We start from the raw sequence: 18,307 nt of genomic DNA on the forward strand, positions 1-18,307 counted from the left end.
AGATATATAGTTCATTCATTCAACTGTTGAATTGGATTGGTATCTGATATCGGCCAATACTCTTATCCCTGGTATCGGATTGGATCGAAAAAGGAGGATTTTTTCTTATTTTTTGTAATAAATCTACATTTTAGGACCCAAATCAACAAGTTGATAAATAACTACTTAAGTAGAAAAATAAATAAATATCAATCGAGTAAAGAAAACATTAATCATCTAAATATTTAAGTAAGAAAATAAGATGATAAAAAGTAGAAGCTAAATACCCTTTAGTATGGCATTTTTTTAAAGTATGAAGGTAAGTGAATCTCTAACTACATAATGAGTTCATATAGTTAATAAAATCCATTTTATTCAAATTAAAGAGTAATATTGAATAAGCAGGTATTAAAAATACATTTATGAAGAGTAAATAAATCAGAATAAAGTATAAATAAGTAAATATTTAACCAACTATTTAACTGAATAGGTAAATATGTAAAGTCCATTGAAGGATAATTATTTAAAGGAACAGTAACTATGTATTTAACTGATAAATGATCAAAAATAAGGCAAAATTAACTATAGAAGTATAAAAATCGAATTAAAATTTATTACATTAGCACCTGTGTAACTCAGTTATTAAGGAGACAAGCAGCAAAATCTATATCTAAATATGTAGCATTTTAGTAATGAAGGGAATAAGAATATAATTGTTCGAATAAATAATAAGTAATTGCAGTAAAGACAATTTTCGATGTAATTCTGTATCAAAATAAAAAATTAAGAACATAATTAAATGATTAAAGGGATTAACTAAACAGTGATTAATTGAATATTACTAGTGTACATGCAAATATGCTTATAAATAAAAATAAGTGGAAGACTAAAGAAATGAGAGAAAATCAGTCAATATGGAAGGCATTAATTAAGTTAGTGACTGGCAGGATGTTTAAGATAAGAACAAGGACTAAATTGGACAAAACAGAAGGACAGCTGCAGCAATTTACAGTAAAATAGTTATGGATTGCTGCTTTAATATCAGGTGCACAGTGCTTTACAGACTGACAGGTGTTTTTTTGTTTTTGTTTTTTTTTTTCCTGCGACATTGCCTTCTCTGTGATGGATCCCTGCTGAATTCATTTCGTACCCATTTGTCTGTCTTTGTCTGATGAGCTGAGCCTCTTATGACAGCCAGCATGCTTGCAGAGATGACTTTGCTGTCTTTATATCACCAGGATCATTTAAACAAATAGAAAACAAGCGCTGGAAGAAGCCGCGGGGACATTTTACAAGCAAACTTCACGCCATTTCATAATGTTTGCACAAATACTAAAAAAGCATGAGGACTTCTCTGAAAAATGAGATTTTTATTCCTAGATAGAAAATACACACTCAAATGATGAATATCTAACTCCTACTTTTAAAAATAGGCACACACACACTAAGTGTTACATACATGCACTCATAACTCAGAGTCTGACACTTGAGACAGTGTAATTTCAGACAGGAAGAGTTAAATTATTTAAACGGCTGCCACATGCTTCATTATACCTGTGATGCATTTTCATAATGACTTTAAAATAACTATATTTATTTAGACCCAGAGGCTTAAGGCAGCATGTTTTTTTGATTTTTTGTTATGTTTTGTTTTTCTACAGCATCTTACAGTATGACGCAAACCTTTTAGATGTCTAACTTTTTTACATTTAAATGTACGTATCTGATTGTACAATATTAATTTAGAAATTTTTATGTAACTAATTTAATTTTTTCCCCCCCTATTTGTGACACGGAGGTATAGTTATGTATTTGTTTTAAAGTTTATCCTTATCCCCTCTGTTACTGCTTTGAAGTACCACTGTTTCTCACGATCACAGCTGCAAGTCCTTTAAGGCCGCTGATGCACAGACATTTTCCTTAAAGCAGATTTACCTACATGTGTCGATCAATGTGCATCATGATGGGCACAGACACAGATCATGAGATTTACAAACAGCCTGTCTGATTTTTCTTATAGAAGCAGTATTTTATGATTTTTCTGCACAGTGTGACGGTAGAAAACAGCACCTCTGACAACAGCCTCTGGCACATTCATATGTTTGCTTTTTATTGCATTCAGAAATAATAGTAGGTACATAGCCTTTCGCTTTTTGGTCAGTTCTGCTGTTGGTGCTCCTGTCAGTGTGATGGGCACCCTGGTATTTGCTGATTGGATACAGTGAGGCTACGTTCACACTGCAGCCGGAAGTGACCCAAATCCGATTTTTTTTTTTGGCCCATTTGCGACTTGGATCTGATCTTTTTCATGGCTGTCTGAGCAACACAGAGCCGATTTTTTCCAATGCGACCCAGTCCACTTAGCTATGAGGTCCTGAATCCGATATGAATTTGATCTTTTCAAATGTGTCTGAACGACCAGGTCGCATCAATCCGACCTGAACGCCATTAATACTCGACAAAGGTCACTATTCTGGGTCTGGCTATGAAGAAGCGGCAAGAAAAACTACAACTTTGGCAGATGATCATGCAGAGAGCCGTATTTATGTTTAACCATCCTAAAAAGATTGTGTTTTATGGTTGGTATAAATCACTAGATGCACTCCGGCACTACCATCCATGTTTACTTTCGTAAACACAGAGCTCACTGTCCTGATGACATTGCGTCCTCTTCTGCGTATGCGGGACACTTGCGTTTTATGACTACAGTTCACACAGGAGATCACATACAAGTCGCATATATTTGGAAATGTGAACGCGAACGCAAAAAAAAAAATCGGATTTCACAAAAAGTAGGAATTGAGCATTAAGGTGCAGTGTGAACATAGCCTGAGTTAGAACATTCCTTTACATACTATTAGACAAGCGCGTTACTGATACAAATTTTTATATAACTGGTCATGATGGAGGTTTTCAGAGGATATGATGCAAAGTGTTTTCAACAGGTATTAGTTGTGGTTCTATTGGTCTCATTTCTAATTTCTTTAACTTATTTCCAGTTGAATGACTACAATACACAACTAGGGCAAGTGGAGGACAAATACAGTGGCAGGCTTAAAAATAAATCTAGCAAAAAACTTTTCAAAGGTCATTTCTTAAAAGTATAGAATAAAAGAAAGAAACCTGGATGCACGACCCCAGGGATGCCTCATCCTTCACTTCTTGATCTATTGTAGCTAACAGCTAAAAACGATCAGCAAATATCTCTCTGGGAATCACCAACCTTGCAGCACTACTAATACTTTCTTCTTATCAGACTGAAGGGACGCGGCGACCTTCTTTCTGATGAAGGTTTCTTACTTTTAAAATGACAGTTAGGTAATCACTGCAGTGAGTTAAGTATAATTAATAGGTGGTTACTACCTGGGACTGTATGACCTACTGACTTAAATGCCTAATCACATTGTATCAAATTAAATTAATTTATCTACAATTTGGAGCATTTTAACTAGTCATTAATCTGGTTTTGTAGATTTTTAACCTCTCAAAAGATGAAATGTTGCAATTTGACATTATATATGTAAACCAAATTAGTCTACTTAAATCTTTATAGAGAAATTTGAAATGATTGTGTCTTTGAAATGAAATGTATGAATGAAATGTATTATTGGATGTTTCTTTGAGATGCTTAGCTGGTAAATCCAAGGCTTAAAAATGCTATTTGATATTATTTCTATACCAAGTTATTTTGTTCATACAAAGACTCTCTTATTCCTTAAATTTAAGATCCACTTTATGTTTGTGTCAATACCAAAGATCAAAGTTAGGTGTGTTAACAAGGCAAAGTATCTGAACATAGTGAGTAAAACAAGTAGAAAAAAATACAAAAGTCCAAAAACCTATGATCATCTTTGCTACTGCTTTTAATACCTTATTTATAAAACACTGTAATGCAACCAGGTCTGCAACAAATTCCTGGCATATAAAATACGAAACATTTAAAACATAAGCAAGAAAAAAAATCTTTTAAGAACAGACAATAAAAAAATAATATTCGAATCAATGCTGTGTTGAAAACTGAGAATTAAGACCCTGTTTTTCAAAACAAATTCAATTCATTCAGTTGATTTATATAGCATCAATTCACAACAAATGTCATCTCAAGGCACTTTGCACTTCAGCAGATCATACAATGAATATGTTATTATTTAATTTTCTTATTTGTAAATTGCAAATTTTAATGCTTTAATTTTATGTTATTGAAGGTTATGTATTAGGCATTTGCTAATTACCAAAAATTACTATTTTTTTGGTGGATTTTATTATTTCCATTTTAATGTTTGAAAATGTTTCTTTGTCCCTAACATCTGCATATCTCTCCTGCTCCACAGAGAAGATATTCTAAAAGCATATTTATTACTGATTGTAAATTACCTTACATAGAACATGATTAACATTTTTCAGTGGCTTCAAATTTTTTGCTTCTAAACTCAAATTGTAAAGAAAACATTTCTTATAATTGGTTAAAAGTTTTCTGAAAGAGCTGACAGCATGAACACTCTGTCGTTAGTCAATCTATCGCTGTCGTGCTTGTCTTTGTGTTTATTTGAAAGCAAGACAAACATACAAAAACACAGTAAAACCATTTGTTTACCATTTTCTCAAGAGGTTTATTTATCTAAAGTACAGTATTTATCCAAACCGCATGGAAGAGGAAGGTCAAAATACTTGCATAGAAGCAGTTGGGTGAATGTGTGTCGGATGAAAACGTTGTTGAGACTGATTTGAGAAGCTGTTCTCCTCCATGATGTAGGAGTCAGACTGGTTTCTTTATATGCTGCAGATAAATCTCAGCTTTCCCTTTGTCTCATGTCAGACAATCTTTAAATTTGGATTGTCCTTATCTGACAATAACCCGGTGGTACTGAAGGTGTTTGACAGCAGAGCCACAGTCAACATTTGACTGAGACGCCTTTTATCGTGTTATTTGCATATTTCAATTACACCTTCACGGAGGAGGAAAACATCAGTCACCTCAGTGTCGCTCTCCGTGTGATTGACAGGAATGTCGTGTGAGCGCACATGCGTGACGGTGTGTGAGAGAGAGGCTTCAGCTGAGGCAGCACAGGAGCTCACAGTACTGCCAGTCCCACGGCGAGTCTAAGCTTTGAGTTGAAATAAAGGTTAGCAGCGAAAACGTAATTTAAAACACTTCCAAAGGATCTGATATGGAGCCATCTGTTTGGTCAAACATTCACTGAAATGAAGAGAAAACTTTAGGAACCTCTGTTCACTCTAATCCAGGTTTAGCAACAGATTCTAAATCTTTAAACACTATATCACCTTTGCATTTGTTTGTCTTTTTTTAAACTTTACATTTATCCCAATTTATTCATTATTTTATATTATTAAAAAATATATTTTTCCTAGGTTACAATGTATGATTTTAACAATTTATATTTAACTACAAACAGTAACATACTATAGAGTTATCCTCTTGCCTAAACACAGACGTTTAAGACCATAAATGTATGCCCGTAAATATATTAATAAATGGTCAATAGATGTATCTACGATTGTGGCTGGCCTCATTTTTAACTCAAATTACTTTTAATGTGATCTGCTGGTTCTTTTATTCAAGAGGGAATGTTTCTCACAGGTTGGGTAAAAATATCTTTAGGTATTTACAGAATTTATTTAGCTCATGTTTAACAAAAATCATTGATAAAAATGCAAATCAAAGAGGATCATTTACCGGCCTGCCTTCAAACCTTAGCTGAAGAAATGGAAAAATGGTTGTGATGTTAGCACAAAGTTCCACACCCTCCCAAGAAGTGTCGGATCCTGATCCAATGTTGTATTGCTGCAAAATCTCCCCCCCAGACCAGATAATTGCCAAATAATGTAATAACAGAACCCCAAAGGTCATCATAGGTCATCTTCGCCTTGGGCATTGGAATGCTGCTCTAGCTGACACAGAAAGGGAAGACACATATGCAATGACCAATGCAATAACCCTATGATTGTACAAAAAGGCACGAAGAATTTTATGTGCAACTTTTCTTGTTAAACTAAGTCTTTTTAAAGAGGTATACATAAATGTATGCTTTTTTTTTTGTGTCAGGGCTGCCAAAAAGTGTGAAAGTAAATGTTCTATGTCATTACTCAAGTTGAAATACTTTAGTGCAAAGTTAAATGAACTGTTTGCAAAAGGCAACAAAATACAATCAGAAATAACACATTATGAACCTTTAATTCTAAAATTCCCCCTTTTTGGTTAAACAAGGGGGATACAACATTTAGAGTATACAAAATCTTTACACAAAAAACATTGTATGCATAATAAAGTCGTGGTTCTATTTAACCAGAAGGCAGTAATTTAAAGTCTGTTTATTTGGATAGCACCTTTTTGTTTTTTAATTGCTTTGCTGTGATAAATAATAATATTAACAATAATAATAATAATTAAAATAGAATTAGAATTACCTTAGTTCTATGCAGCGATGTACAATTTAGTAATTGCAGAGCAAAGACTATGGTGTTCATCTAGAAGGAGCATGTCCTGCCAGTCAATAACTTGATGCAGTTAGCTGGTTTTCCTGACAGAAAATGTTCTTCAGCAATCTGACTGTAAGATATGATTCAAATGTCTCTGTAAAGTGTCTTGAGATAACATCTGTTGTGAATTGGTGTTATACAAATACAAACATCAGATATTTGTTAAGTGCTTAGAGTTTAGGTTTTACCGGTATGTCCTAAAGAGTACCCCAACAATATGATGACCAGGACTGCAAAATTAAGTGACAAATACATCTGTATTAAAATAGATATTAATGTAGAATAATAATTAATATATAATAAAATAATTACTGGGTCAAAAGATACAATAAATTTCCTTTACTGTTGAAATAGGTTTGGGGAAATTTACTGTATTTATGGTGCTATAATTTGATTTGTTTTAAGGCAACAAAAGTGTATATTTGTAAGTGTTAACTTGTAGTTAATTGCAGTGTGAAGTTATCATCTGTCGGCATTTGTGGCACAAATCTATTTTAAAATGATGACAAACCCAGATGGTGTGACTGCAATACTTTACACCTCATTCTCAAGCAGAATTTCATCAAAGAACAATTTTACTTTCCACCTAAACAGAAGTGGTTAAAAAGCAAATATTTAAAAGATTTCAATGCATCGTTTGACTTCATAAATATTTGTTTTGATCCATATACGTATTTCATGATTTGTTTTGAATTCTGCATTCATTCATTCAAAAAAGCTCTTTTAACTGTAAAACAGTTTGTAGAGAAGCTCCCTGTAACACAAAAAAGGGTAAAATCTTATATTAAAAACCATTTGTTTGACTTAATATTTTGACTTCTTATCTGGCTGTAATTTTTTTTAACAGAAATATGGAAATAATTTGGCATCCTTCTTTCTTTAATTACACCATCTGTATTTTTCCTGTTTTGATTTCTTTTTTAAATCAACTACAACCAGACTCACATTGCAGGGGAAACAGGAAGAAAGAAAGAAAAGCCTCTGAGCTGTACTCCTTAATCACTATTTTGTTTTGCACTTGTAAGAAAATAGCTTGGAAATGCTATGAACAATAACAAATGGCCCAAAAAGTAATGCCAGAAAAGCCCCAACTGTGCCGACCGAAATAAAAGAAAACAAAGCTGAGCCAACCAAACTGAAACCATGCTGGCTGCAAACATTGCCATGCAAAGTGAGGGCTACATGTTGACGGAGCTGCGGTATCTAGGTCAACCCAGCGTGGGCTTGGTTTGATATGAGAACGATGCCAGCTAGTAGTGAAAAAAACGTCCCTTTTAGCTCCAGAGACTCACCCACATCTACTCAACTTCCAGCAGTAAAATGCACAATAATGCATATTTGGAGGTAAACTACAGCAATGCATGCACGTGTTAAAACCTACTCTCATAAACATGCAGCAGAACTTTTACACAAAGTTGATAATAAAAGGTTTGTATGCACATGGGTACAAAAAGATGCTTGACTGTGCACACGCACGCAGGTTTACAAAACCCAGAAGACTCACAATGAGTGTTTACTCATTTATTTTAGCTGCTTGTTTGTTTTGTGTTTTAAATCTTAGGAGCTGCACAGCTGTTGCTGCTGCTGGCAGAAGATGCAGTTTGGGAATTCATTAGTTCTTGTTTCTTTCCTTCTGTTTTTTCTTACCAACTGCTTAATTTTCCATCCATCCCTGCCTTGCAGCATTGCATCATTATAGCAACCTGTACTAGTTTGCGAGTGTTAGGAATGTATGTCTAGGAATGTAAAAACATCTGTATAAAGTGTCCATAGAAGGACACAGATGATGCTCTAAATAGGATCAGGTTTTTGAAAACTGGAATTTTTAAACCAATTCCCCCATTTGCATCTTTCTGACAATCAGTCAACTGAGGATTGCTGTTTACTAGTAAATGATTAAAAGTGTGCTGAAGTTCAATTATGTTAAGTGTGAGTTGGTTTTGAAGCCTGACTCATATTTTATAGATCAAATTTCATATCAAAGCATCTTTGATTTTAATAATGTTTTAATCATTCTCCCAAAGGGCTAAAGTGAAGCGTTAACTCTAAAGCAGGACTATGTTCAATGACTTTATGTAACTTGAATTTGACTTTCATGCAGTATATGTTCTGGCACCTAATACATTTCTAAATGGATAAGATCATTTAAACATTTGGATATGATTTTTGCCACATGACCAGGTGAGGGTTGGTAACTCTAAAGCAACTTTCACACTGAAAACCTCGATTTTTCAGAACCGGGTTGATCCGCTAACAATCTAGCCGGGTCTAACTGCTGGCAAGCTAAGTGGCCACTGTCCAACACCACTGCGTGTCTGATGACGGCATGTCGACAGTGCGACAGAAATGAGGGAAGTAAATAATGGAGAGCAACATGGACGGGAGCCAGAGCGTATCAAACGGTGCCGGAAACCTGGCGACAAATCTCCTCTTCTCCGCAGATCATCAGGAGTTCACAAATCTCTTTATCTTATCAGTACTGTGCCATATTTCTCAATTACAAGCAGAGTTGTTTGGGCTTGTTATTTAACACGTGACCGGCATGTTTTTGTGACGTACGTATGTTGCGCCTAAAGTCATCTCTTACTTCAGCATTTCAACTCTGGTCTGGTGTTCCCAAGGTGTGCCGATCAGAGCAGAGGTGATTTTTATGCGGGTTGCTTGCCGAGTCGTTTGACCCGACCAGACATGCGTCAGTATAGTGTTCCCACTGCCACTAAATGCAGATGGTTCTCAGGTTTAACCAGGTTTTATGACCAGTGAGAAAGGGGTATCAGTTGCAAATTACTGTAGAAAGGTCAACTCTAATACCCTCTGATGTCCGCATTCCAGCTTAAAGAGTCTGACATTTGTCACTGATCCCAACCTCAAAATCCAACATGGCTGCAACACCAAACAGGTTATAAAAGCCAACAAATTAGTTAGAACATCTGCTGTCTTGTTCGCCATTAAATCTCTCAGATAAATGACAGCTTGTAGATTTTGAACATTGTGAGGTTGGTTCTGATGCAACTCACAGAGCTGTTTTGTCGCCCAAAGTAAAGAGAAAGAAAACACTGTAGGGTTACCAAATTAATCAGATGCGTTAATGTACTGCATATTTATCATAATTTGCCATCATTTATTTATAAAGCACTTCAAAAGTTATAGTAAAGTGCTGAACTTGAGGCATAAAAAACACAAGAGAAAATGTCGAAATATTTAGCTGAGGATAATTGTCCTGAAAATATGACCATTAATTGTCTTGAGGTTAAAGACACTAGCTGCTCACAATGTCTCCTCAAGATTTGCTCCATTTTGGTAAAATAAATTTTTGCTTGTAACTCTTCAAACAGATTTCGGGGCCCCTCTCGGGGGTTCTTACTTCTTCTTCTCAACACAACTCCTGGTTCGACCTTTTTTTTTTCTTCTCACAGCATATCCAAGAATATGCTGGGGAAGATTCTAAGTCATCCTGGTCAAAGTCATTATAAAAACGTTAAAAAACAATCCACTGGACTTTGTTTCCAAGTTTGAAGACATTTCACTTCCCATCCAGGAAGCTTTTTTAATTAAAAATGTCAGAATTAGCATTGTGCTCAAAGCTTTATAGAGTGGCCCAAGAGCAGCTGTCAGATTGGTCAGGATTTCAATAAGTATTGCTGGGTAGGTTGGACATTTAGCCCATTCTTGATTTTTCTGGTATGCAAATCCTTACAGAGGCAGAGAAAGTGAGGAAAATATATGAAAAAAAATATGACTATTCCTATAATTCATCTACTAAGTGATTGTGTTGCCGTTAGGTTTTATTATGCTTTTGTTATTAAAGCTACAGCAGAGTTTTGCTGCTGAGATTCTTGCAAAGTAGGAATACTTGAAAGCAAAAATAACCTTTGTTTTTTCCACCATAAGGACGAGGACAAACTCTTCAGGTTTTTGCAGAATATGTAACAAGCTTTAATCCAAAGGCTTTAATATGATGTAAGGTCACCCCTTGTGGCTATAGCTGCTTGGACCCTTCTAAGGCTTTTCACAAGGCTTAGAAATGTGATTATTGGATTTTTTTTTTTCTTAGACCAAAAGGAGCATTCGTAAGTCCAGACTCTGATGTTGGACAAGGGGACTTTGGTCACTGTTTCCTCTATAATTTATCCAAAAGGTCAACCAGAGTTTGACCTTTCGGATAAATTCCACGCTTAATTTCACGCTTAATTTATCATCCATGTCTTTTCGGATCTTGCTTTGTACAGTATACAGGTAGGCAGTGATGTTGAAAGAGGAATCTGACATCCTGGAATTGTTCCCACAATTTTGTGGGCAATGTAGCTTGATAAGTGTTGGCATGTTGGGAGACGGCTCACTTGCTCTAGTTGCCAGGGGAAACCCACCTCTGCAGGTGGCTTCTATGCAGCCCTCGGCTCTTTAAGTGCAAGAAAAGTTTGCTTTCACTCACTCTCTGCTGGGTATCTGGTTCAAATCTTTCCATTTATACGCAGACAAAAGAAAGATGTAAAAAGTTTGTATCTCTGGCATGTACTGTAGTCATTTGCTGTGTAGGAAGCAGACCTATACCTTGGAGGAAAGTGTTTAGCCTGCCAGCAAGTCAGAGATTTAACATGCTAGTTATCGTGTGTCTTGGGAAAATAGTTTTTATTCAGGACCCAGAACAGCTCCAATGATGCTCCTCTCTTGAGGAAGTCCTAAAAAGGGTTATATCTCGTACAGCTTCACATTCCATTCCATAATTATATTTAGCTCATGCCTGTGTGGCACAACACATTTAATATCTGGACCTTTTGCCAGGGCAGCATCCTCACTCACATTTTTTCAAATACCCAGTCTTTTACAAATGTTTGTAGAGGAAGGCTGCCTGTCAAGCTGTTGAGCTTTATGCACTTTTGGGCATGAAAGTGATTAGAGCAGGGATTTGTCTAATCCTGTAGTCTAGGCAATACAGTTCTAACGGACACTTAATACAAGACTTGACCAAATTAACTTAGAATTTGTAGCATATCACAAAACAAAAGAACTACATCATTTAGATAAATTTAAAAAGATTTAAGAACATGTTTTACTTCCCCACTGTAAGGTCACATGCAATATGGCTCTGTAAAGTATGTAATTTTCCAGACATGCTGCTTGAAATTGGGGAATGATGGTTTGTTTACATAATAGATGGTTGCTGTCAAATTCTACGAGGGTCTTACTGTTCTTAAAATGTTTCCGGCAGGCAAACCTATTTGGCAACAGAGTCCTGTCCTCATGGTTGTCACTTTTGTACAGTATTCATTGAAGGAAACTGTTGACATGTTTGTTAGCTTTTAGACATGGTACGTAAGCACAACAAAATGTGATCCCAAGCTGTTCTGCACTTCACCCTGGAGATATAAAATGCAAATATGTACAAAATGATTCTGACGCTATCAAAATATCCACAGGGGGTTAAGCTGAACCTGCTGTCGATGGGAACAATATATTTGGCTTTGTACAAGACCTATAAGAACAGCCAAGACTTTACACCATACATCATGTCCGATGTGGCCCATGGCTCCTCTATTTCACCCATCATTACCTTCTGACTCATAGAAACCCACAGGGCCAGTAACACCCGAGGAGCCAAGTGACAGACAAACAAGAGTGGATGGAAAGAGTTTGGATGCGGGAGAAATGTATGATTCTGAATAAAGAAGACTTTAAAGGGATTTATTTTCTATTGGGAGCACACACACACATAAACACACACACATAAAAACGCTCATGATTCAAGTGTGTGATCAGAGCTCTGAAGTATTCCACCTTCGGGCTGTGAAAGTGTTCACAGTGCAGCCAAACCTGATCGATAGACACTTACTGCCACTCTGTAATGACCCAAGTTAAAAGAAGAGGAGTGAAATGGATAGTATGCTTTCTTCTTGTTCCCCGAGGAAACACAAAAACATACACCTGACAATCTATAATCTCCCTTCCTCTCTCTGTTTGTCCCTTTGTGACTCTTTTTGTCTCTGCCTGATCTCATTTTTCTTGTCCGCTGTCGTCTTCTCCCTGTATGTGTGTCAGTGGGTGTTCTTCTGTGACCTCACGGCTCACTTTGGATGACATTTAGCAAAACAGGGTCACACCTCCTAATAATAATGTATGCATGCAAATATAAGCGTGTGAGGGGGGCGATCTTGAAGTGTTTAGAAAACCTGCTTGTGCATGTGGTCGCTCTCTTTTACCAACATCAAGACTACAGAGACCAGCAGCTCCAGATTGAACCAAGAAATTTTGATTCATCCAGCTTAGAATGAGCATTTCCATTTCAATAGTCCAGCAGTGATCAGAAGAATGGTGCAAATGAAGTAGAAACATTAAGTTGAGTTCTGTTTTTAAAGGGATAGGAAAACTTCGCCTGGGAGATAAAAGAAAAAAAGTATAGATGTGAATGGAGTGCAAGAGAAAAAGACAAAAAGTGGAAAAATAAAGTAGATATGATCTAATATCAAGCTTATATTCAAAACAATATCATGAATTATAAATATAATAAATAAAATGGACCAGAAATTCCTGCAATTAAAAACAATGGTGCTGAGAACTGTTAGCTGACAGCAGTTTGCATCAGTATCAGTGTTTTTATAGCAACAAATGGTTCAGTTTAACAGCCAGATATTAGGACAGTAAAAAATGAAATAGTCTGATGAGTTAAATGTTTGTTTAATGCATTCATCCACTGTCTTGCGTGGTCTCCTGCGATCATTGGGCAAGACGCAGGGTAAATTATTCAGAGAATCCTGGTCTATCATAGGGCTCCACAGAAGCACATGCAGATGCATAATTGCACCCAAGATCATTTCGGAGACTAATTAAAAGTTGTGTCTTTTGGAGAGGAACCAAAATGCACTTAGGGAGATGCAAACTTCATGCAGGTAGAACTGCAGTTGGGATTTCAATTCAGGAAGTTCCGATCAGAATAAACAAAATGAATCAGGATTTTTAGGTCAACTAAACTGAACTCCACCTGCAAAAGAGATATAGGAGACAGGAACTGCTTTGATAAGGTCATTAGAAAGACCATGTTGTGTCTTAGGATGCACCCTGCAGACATTGCAGGTAGTCTGAGACAAAAGGACTGCAGCACAAATAGCATCCGTGGTAGACCATGTCTTCCAAGCCATGCATGAAGCTGTTGTAGAACTGGAGAGCGCACACAGGGAGCTCTCATGAAACACTGCTGAACCCTAGGTTCATTAAGGGGTGCAATTCCTTCCAGCAGTGGTTAGACATCCAAGTGGCTAATCCTATTGTGATTGAAGTGTTATGGGACATGTGCTATGCTGGTACATTTGGCTCTGGACCAGAGGCTTTGAATTCTTGGTCCCCTGATTCACATTAAATCCCAATATGTCACTCTGAGTACAGTGAATCAAACATTGTTCTTGATCTGACTGGGAATGAAGCAGTTTGAGGTTTAGAAATGCTTTAGGATGCTGTTAATCTTGGTATTTAATGCAGTGATTTTGGACAATAATACTCTACAGTAAAATTTGCATAGATGTAGGGTTAGCCCTGTAGTTTTCATTACAAGAGTCACGAAGGACACTAAATAGGGAAAAAAAGCAAATAATGTTATGCTAGATCGACCCAGGAACAATACTATCAAACATATCCTGAAACACACACATTCAGACGTGTCCTTTCCAATATGAGGGCATGAAATTTAAATAATTTCACAGATGATTTGGTTACCGCAGCCTGGCGATAGGAATAACAACTTTACAGAGATACAAGGGCACAAAAAAGAAAGAGCAAAGCGAATCACCCAAGGTTAGCTGCATTTATGCCAAAGAGCTATTTGTGGGGATAAAAAAAATATTTTTAAGCCTTATGAAGAGAAGGGGAATGTTTTTCATTTCACCTTTTTTCACCTACTTCCAAATCCTATTTCTCTTTTCTCGGGTTATTCAGTTTGGCCTTCTGGAAATAAAGAACTCTTGACATGAACTTTACCAAATGCACTCGCAAAACTGTGTGAATGCAGCGTAGAAAATATATCATTTTTCTGGACTCCTCTGACTGAGAATAATTACTTTACCGCCAGGAATACAAACACACATGCTCACCTAGAGACATCTGGCACTCATCTCAGCCTCCGACGGTCTATTCACAGAGGACGAAGAGAGTTAGGAATGTGTCCTTCACTCAAGACATTTAAGTCATTCTCACACGTATGGCTGCACTAGAATCTTTGCAACAGCACAAAAATCTAAATCAAAAATATGACTGCACAAATCCATAGCCACTGCATATATAGGTTCTAAAAGCATAAATAGAAGAGGATAAAACTCCATAGATGCTTTACTGCAGGATTTATTTGGATGCTGTCCAAAAAATAGGCATCTTTTATAGTTTTCCAATGATGCGTGACTGTTTTATGTGTGCATAGTCCTTCCTATATCATGCATTAGCATAATGTGTGCTCACATGTGTTCATTACATCTGATCAGGCTATTGAAAACGTGAAGAAGACGGAGGGAAATGGATGCAGGCTTTTTTTGTAGTGTCAGCCTTTGATCAGCATCCCTGTTTGTGTGTATGCGCGCTGGAACCAACCCCTGGTGTCTTGGAGGCAGATGAAACGCTGCGCTTCTATCCGGAGTCACAGAACACCCACTGTCCTCCTCGCCGTCTCCTTTCATTTTTTTTTTTTCCCCCAGCTTCTACCTCGCCCATCTAACCCATCTTTCCTCGACAGTTTCAAATATGATAGGAGAATGCAGGGTTTTCATTTTGGATCGCTTTGCTTTAACCCTCCTCTGTTTTCCAAGCCCTTTATCAGATTGTGGTGTATAGAAGGGGAGACTATTGCACACTGATTTGTTGTCAGATGGACGCAGCGTGAAGGTGGAGGAGAGACGACATGACGGTGTTCCCTGGCTGCTGGTTCTGTCTGATGCTGCTCCAGCAACAGAGCACAACATTTGTTCTTGTTAAACTATTAATGTCCAAAGAACAACACATTTTTACACCATAAGGCTGCACAAAAAGGTTAAAAAAAAAGGTTTCTTTCTCACCACCTGATATTGCCTTGACTTTTAGTAACACTGACAGTATATTATGTTATTCTGCATTAGCATACAGACATTTCTCTTTTTTAGATTAATTAGCCCAATGAATGACTTACTTAGCATAGCTGTTATGTTAAATTTATTTGCTGTTTACAGTCAAGCATTTAGTTTCCTGCTTCCCTTTAATTAATTTATTCAAATGTGCAGCTTATTATGAATTTAGGAGGAACAGCAAAGGGCTATACATCAGTATGTGGTTAATTGAATAATGTAACATTGGCATTAGGTTTTAAAAATGAAAGATGATCAATGCAAAAAAAAAAAAGTAAAAACTTGAGTGCTTTAGGCTTTAATTGATAGAGGAAGATACTGGTTATTGATGCAGATTTTAACAAACCAAAGTAAGCTAATCAAATATACATGAATTTAAATTTAAAGGTTCATCTGACCCATATCTCTGAGCCGTTTTCAGTTAGCTGTGATGAATATAAAAATAATGCTTTAACTCTAAAGACATAAAAAAATAAAACCTTTCTTCAATATGTCAGAATATTCCTGCAATCCTGACTTTAATTTTTATGGAAACACAGTGCACTTTTAGAACCATTTTATGTTTGCTTCCTGCTTTATTTATTACAGTTCCAGTTGAACTTGTGATTATTGTTAATATATTTATTTTTTGTTTTTTAATCATTATTATTAGCATTTTTCTGGCATTTTATTTGTGATTTTTGGATCAGAGTTGTGATTTTATTTCTGGCCACACAGTGGCGCCCTTTTACATAACTAGATGTCACAAAGCTGCGACTCCTTTTCCTTTTTTTTTGTAGTAGTTGACAAGCCAGTATTACTCCACTGACATGTATATTGCAATTACATAATGTATTATTAATACTATTGAAATGATAATTGTCACATCTTTGTGCCATTTTAAAAGGATTATTCAGCCCAGCCTGACAGTCTGTGTGAATTTAATCTTATCTTGCAATTATTTCATTTAAGTTCCGCCACATAGTAATTTTATAGATAATTCCTCATTGTAGATTCTAACAAATTTATCGTTTTTTGGAAGCACATCCTTATTTTAATATTTTATTTTGATACACAGAAGCAGATAAAATAAAATTAACATCCTTTATTTTTTCCAGCATCCTTATCTCAGAAAACTGTTTTACATTTTCAAATCTTTCTTTTTACGGCTGATGGTGTTAAAAAAAAAACCTCATATAACAATTTTTAATTTATGCTCTTCAATAATTTTGTTTTTCTCTCCGAGTGGGAACTCTCTTTGTATATGTTCTGTATTTGATTTTTACACTGTATAAGTGTTTAACATTCAGTGCTTAATGAGAGGCCTATCCACTATGCATGTCTTTAATTGGCTCTAATTAGAGGTCCCATTCAGAGACTGTCGGTTAAGTGCTGCCTAAGTGGAAACTAGTTATGTCTTTGGTTGAACAATTGAAGACACTTGATAGTATTCATCAGAGGCAAATATTAGCTGGCAGAGTGTCGGGCACTTTTACAGGGATCTGATGTGGTTTGATTAAGTAAAAACTATCCTTCAGTGTCAAAAGGAAAGCTTTGTGTTTAATAAGTGAACATAAATTTACAAGACACACATATATGTACTACATAAGGAAGATGTTTTTGTGTTTATCTGTTTGCACAAGATTAGGAATATATGAAATATGCGATGTTTTTAAAAATATATAAAGGTGATGAACAGTTTACATCACTGAAGGTCAGCATATTTGGCTCCGTCCATCTGTGTCAGTTTTGTGTATCTGCAGCAGTAAATTAACCATCCAACACACTGAAATCAAATTCAAAAATACTTTACTGAAAAAAATATATATGTATAATGATAAGGTATAACTATTCAAATTAAGATAAAGTACCATGTCCAGAAAGTTTATATACAGTTACACATTTAAGAATCGTAAAAGACAAAAATGATGTTTAGTGATATAAAAAAGAAACCATGATATAACAGTAACATTTTATCTTTTTTTTTCTCTCTTTTCACATCTTTTAACTTTCTCTATAACCAGGTTTCCTCAGCACGGGGGATCAGTCAGCTAAAGGAAACTATGGGCTGCTGGACCAGATTCAGGCTCTGCGTTGGCTCAACGAGAACATCGGCCACTTTGGCGGAGACCCTGAGAGGATCACAATCTTTGGATCTGGAGCAGGGGCGTCCTGTGTTAATCTCCTAATCCTGTCGCACCACTCTGAGGGTAAATTGAAGCTCTGTCATGTTACACTGATTACATTTTCTTAAAATAGCTGCATTTACTTGAACAGAAAAGCAGAATATACCAAGCTCCTGTCCACAATGAGACAAAATCAATGTGCATCCACACATTTTCAGTACCTCTGAAAATGCTGCAGTACCTATGTTGTACTCATTGTTCGCGCTGTGACACTGCCCCTGAAACAATTAAAAAACGGTCTATAAAAAGACCATGTATGGGCAGATAACTTACTCAAGTGAAACACAGCAACATGGCAGCAAGGAGGTGGATGCTGTTTACAGAGAGAGATGGACCTGTGAATTTATCTTTTTTATTATCTCTTCACTCCACTCCACTTTTTTATTATCTCTCCACCCAATAAGTGTCAAAAAGTAGTTATTTTGGGAACTAAACACCACATTTACATTCTTTGTTTGTAATATTTATTAACCTAACTTAGGAAACAGAAAAAAAATTGTGAAATGTTGAAATCTTTTGCAATCCATCGTGATGGATGGATGGATGGATGGATGGATGGATGGATGGATGGATGGATGGATGGATGGATGG

General features: G+C 36.1%; 1 protein-coding gene across 1 annotated transcript in view; it reads left to right on the forward strand.

Moving 5' to 3' along the window:
* Positions 1 to 18,307, forward strand: part of nlgn2 (neuroligin 2) — a 172,038-nt gene that overhangs the window by 140,748 nt on the left and 12,983 nt on the right. Inside the window, exon 4 of the mRNA XM_015373798.1 lies at positions 17,555 to 17,740. Within this exon, the coding sequence (XP_015229284.1) occupies positions 17,555 to 17,740 (186 nt within the window). The remainder of the gene's footprint in view (positions 1 to 17,554; positions 17,741 to 18,307) is intronic.

This window comes from Cyprinodon variegatus, unplaced genomic scaffold (genome assembly GCF_000732505.1).
Source record: "Cyprinodon variegatus isolate N-32 unplaced genomic scaffold, C_variegatus-1.0 Scaffold92, whole genome shotgun sequence".
Taxonomy (NCBI): domain Eukaryota; kingdom Metazoa; phylum Chordata; class Actinopteri; order Cyprinodontiformes; family Cyprinodontidae; genus Cyprinodon; species Cyprinodon variegatus.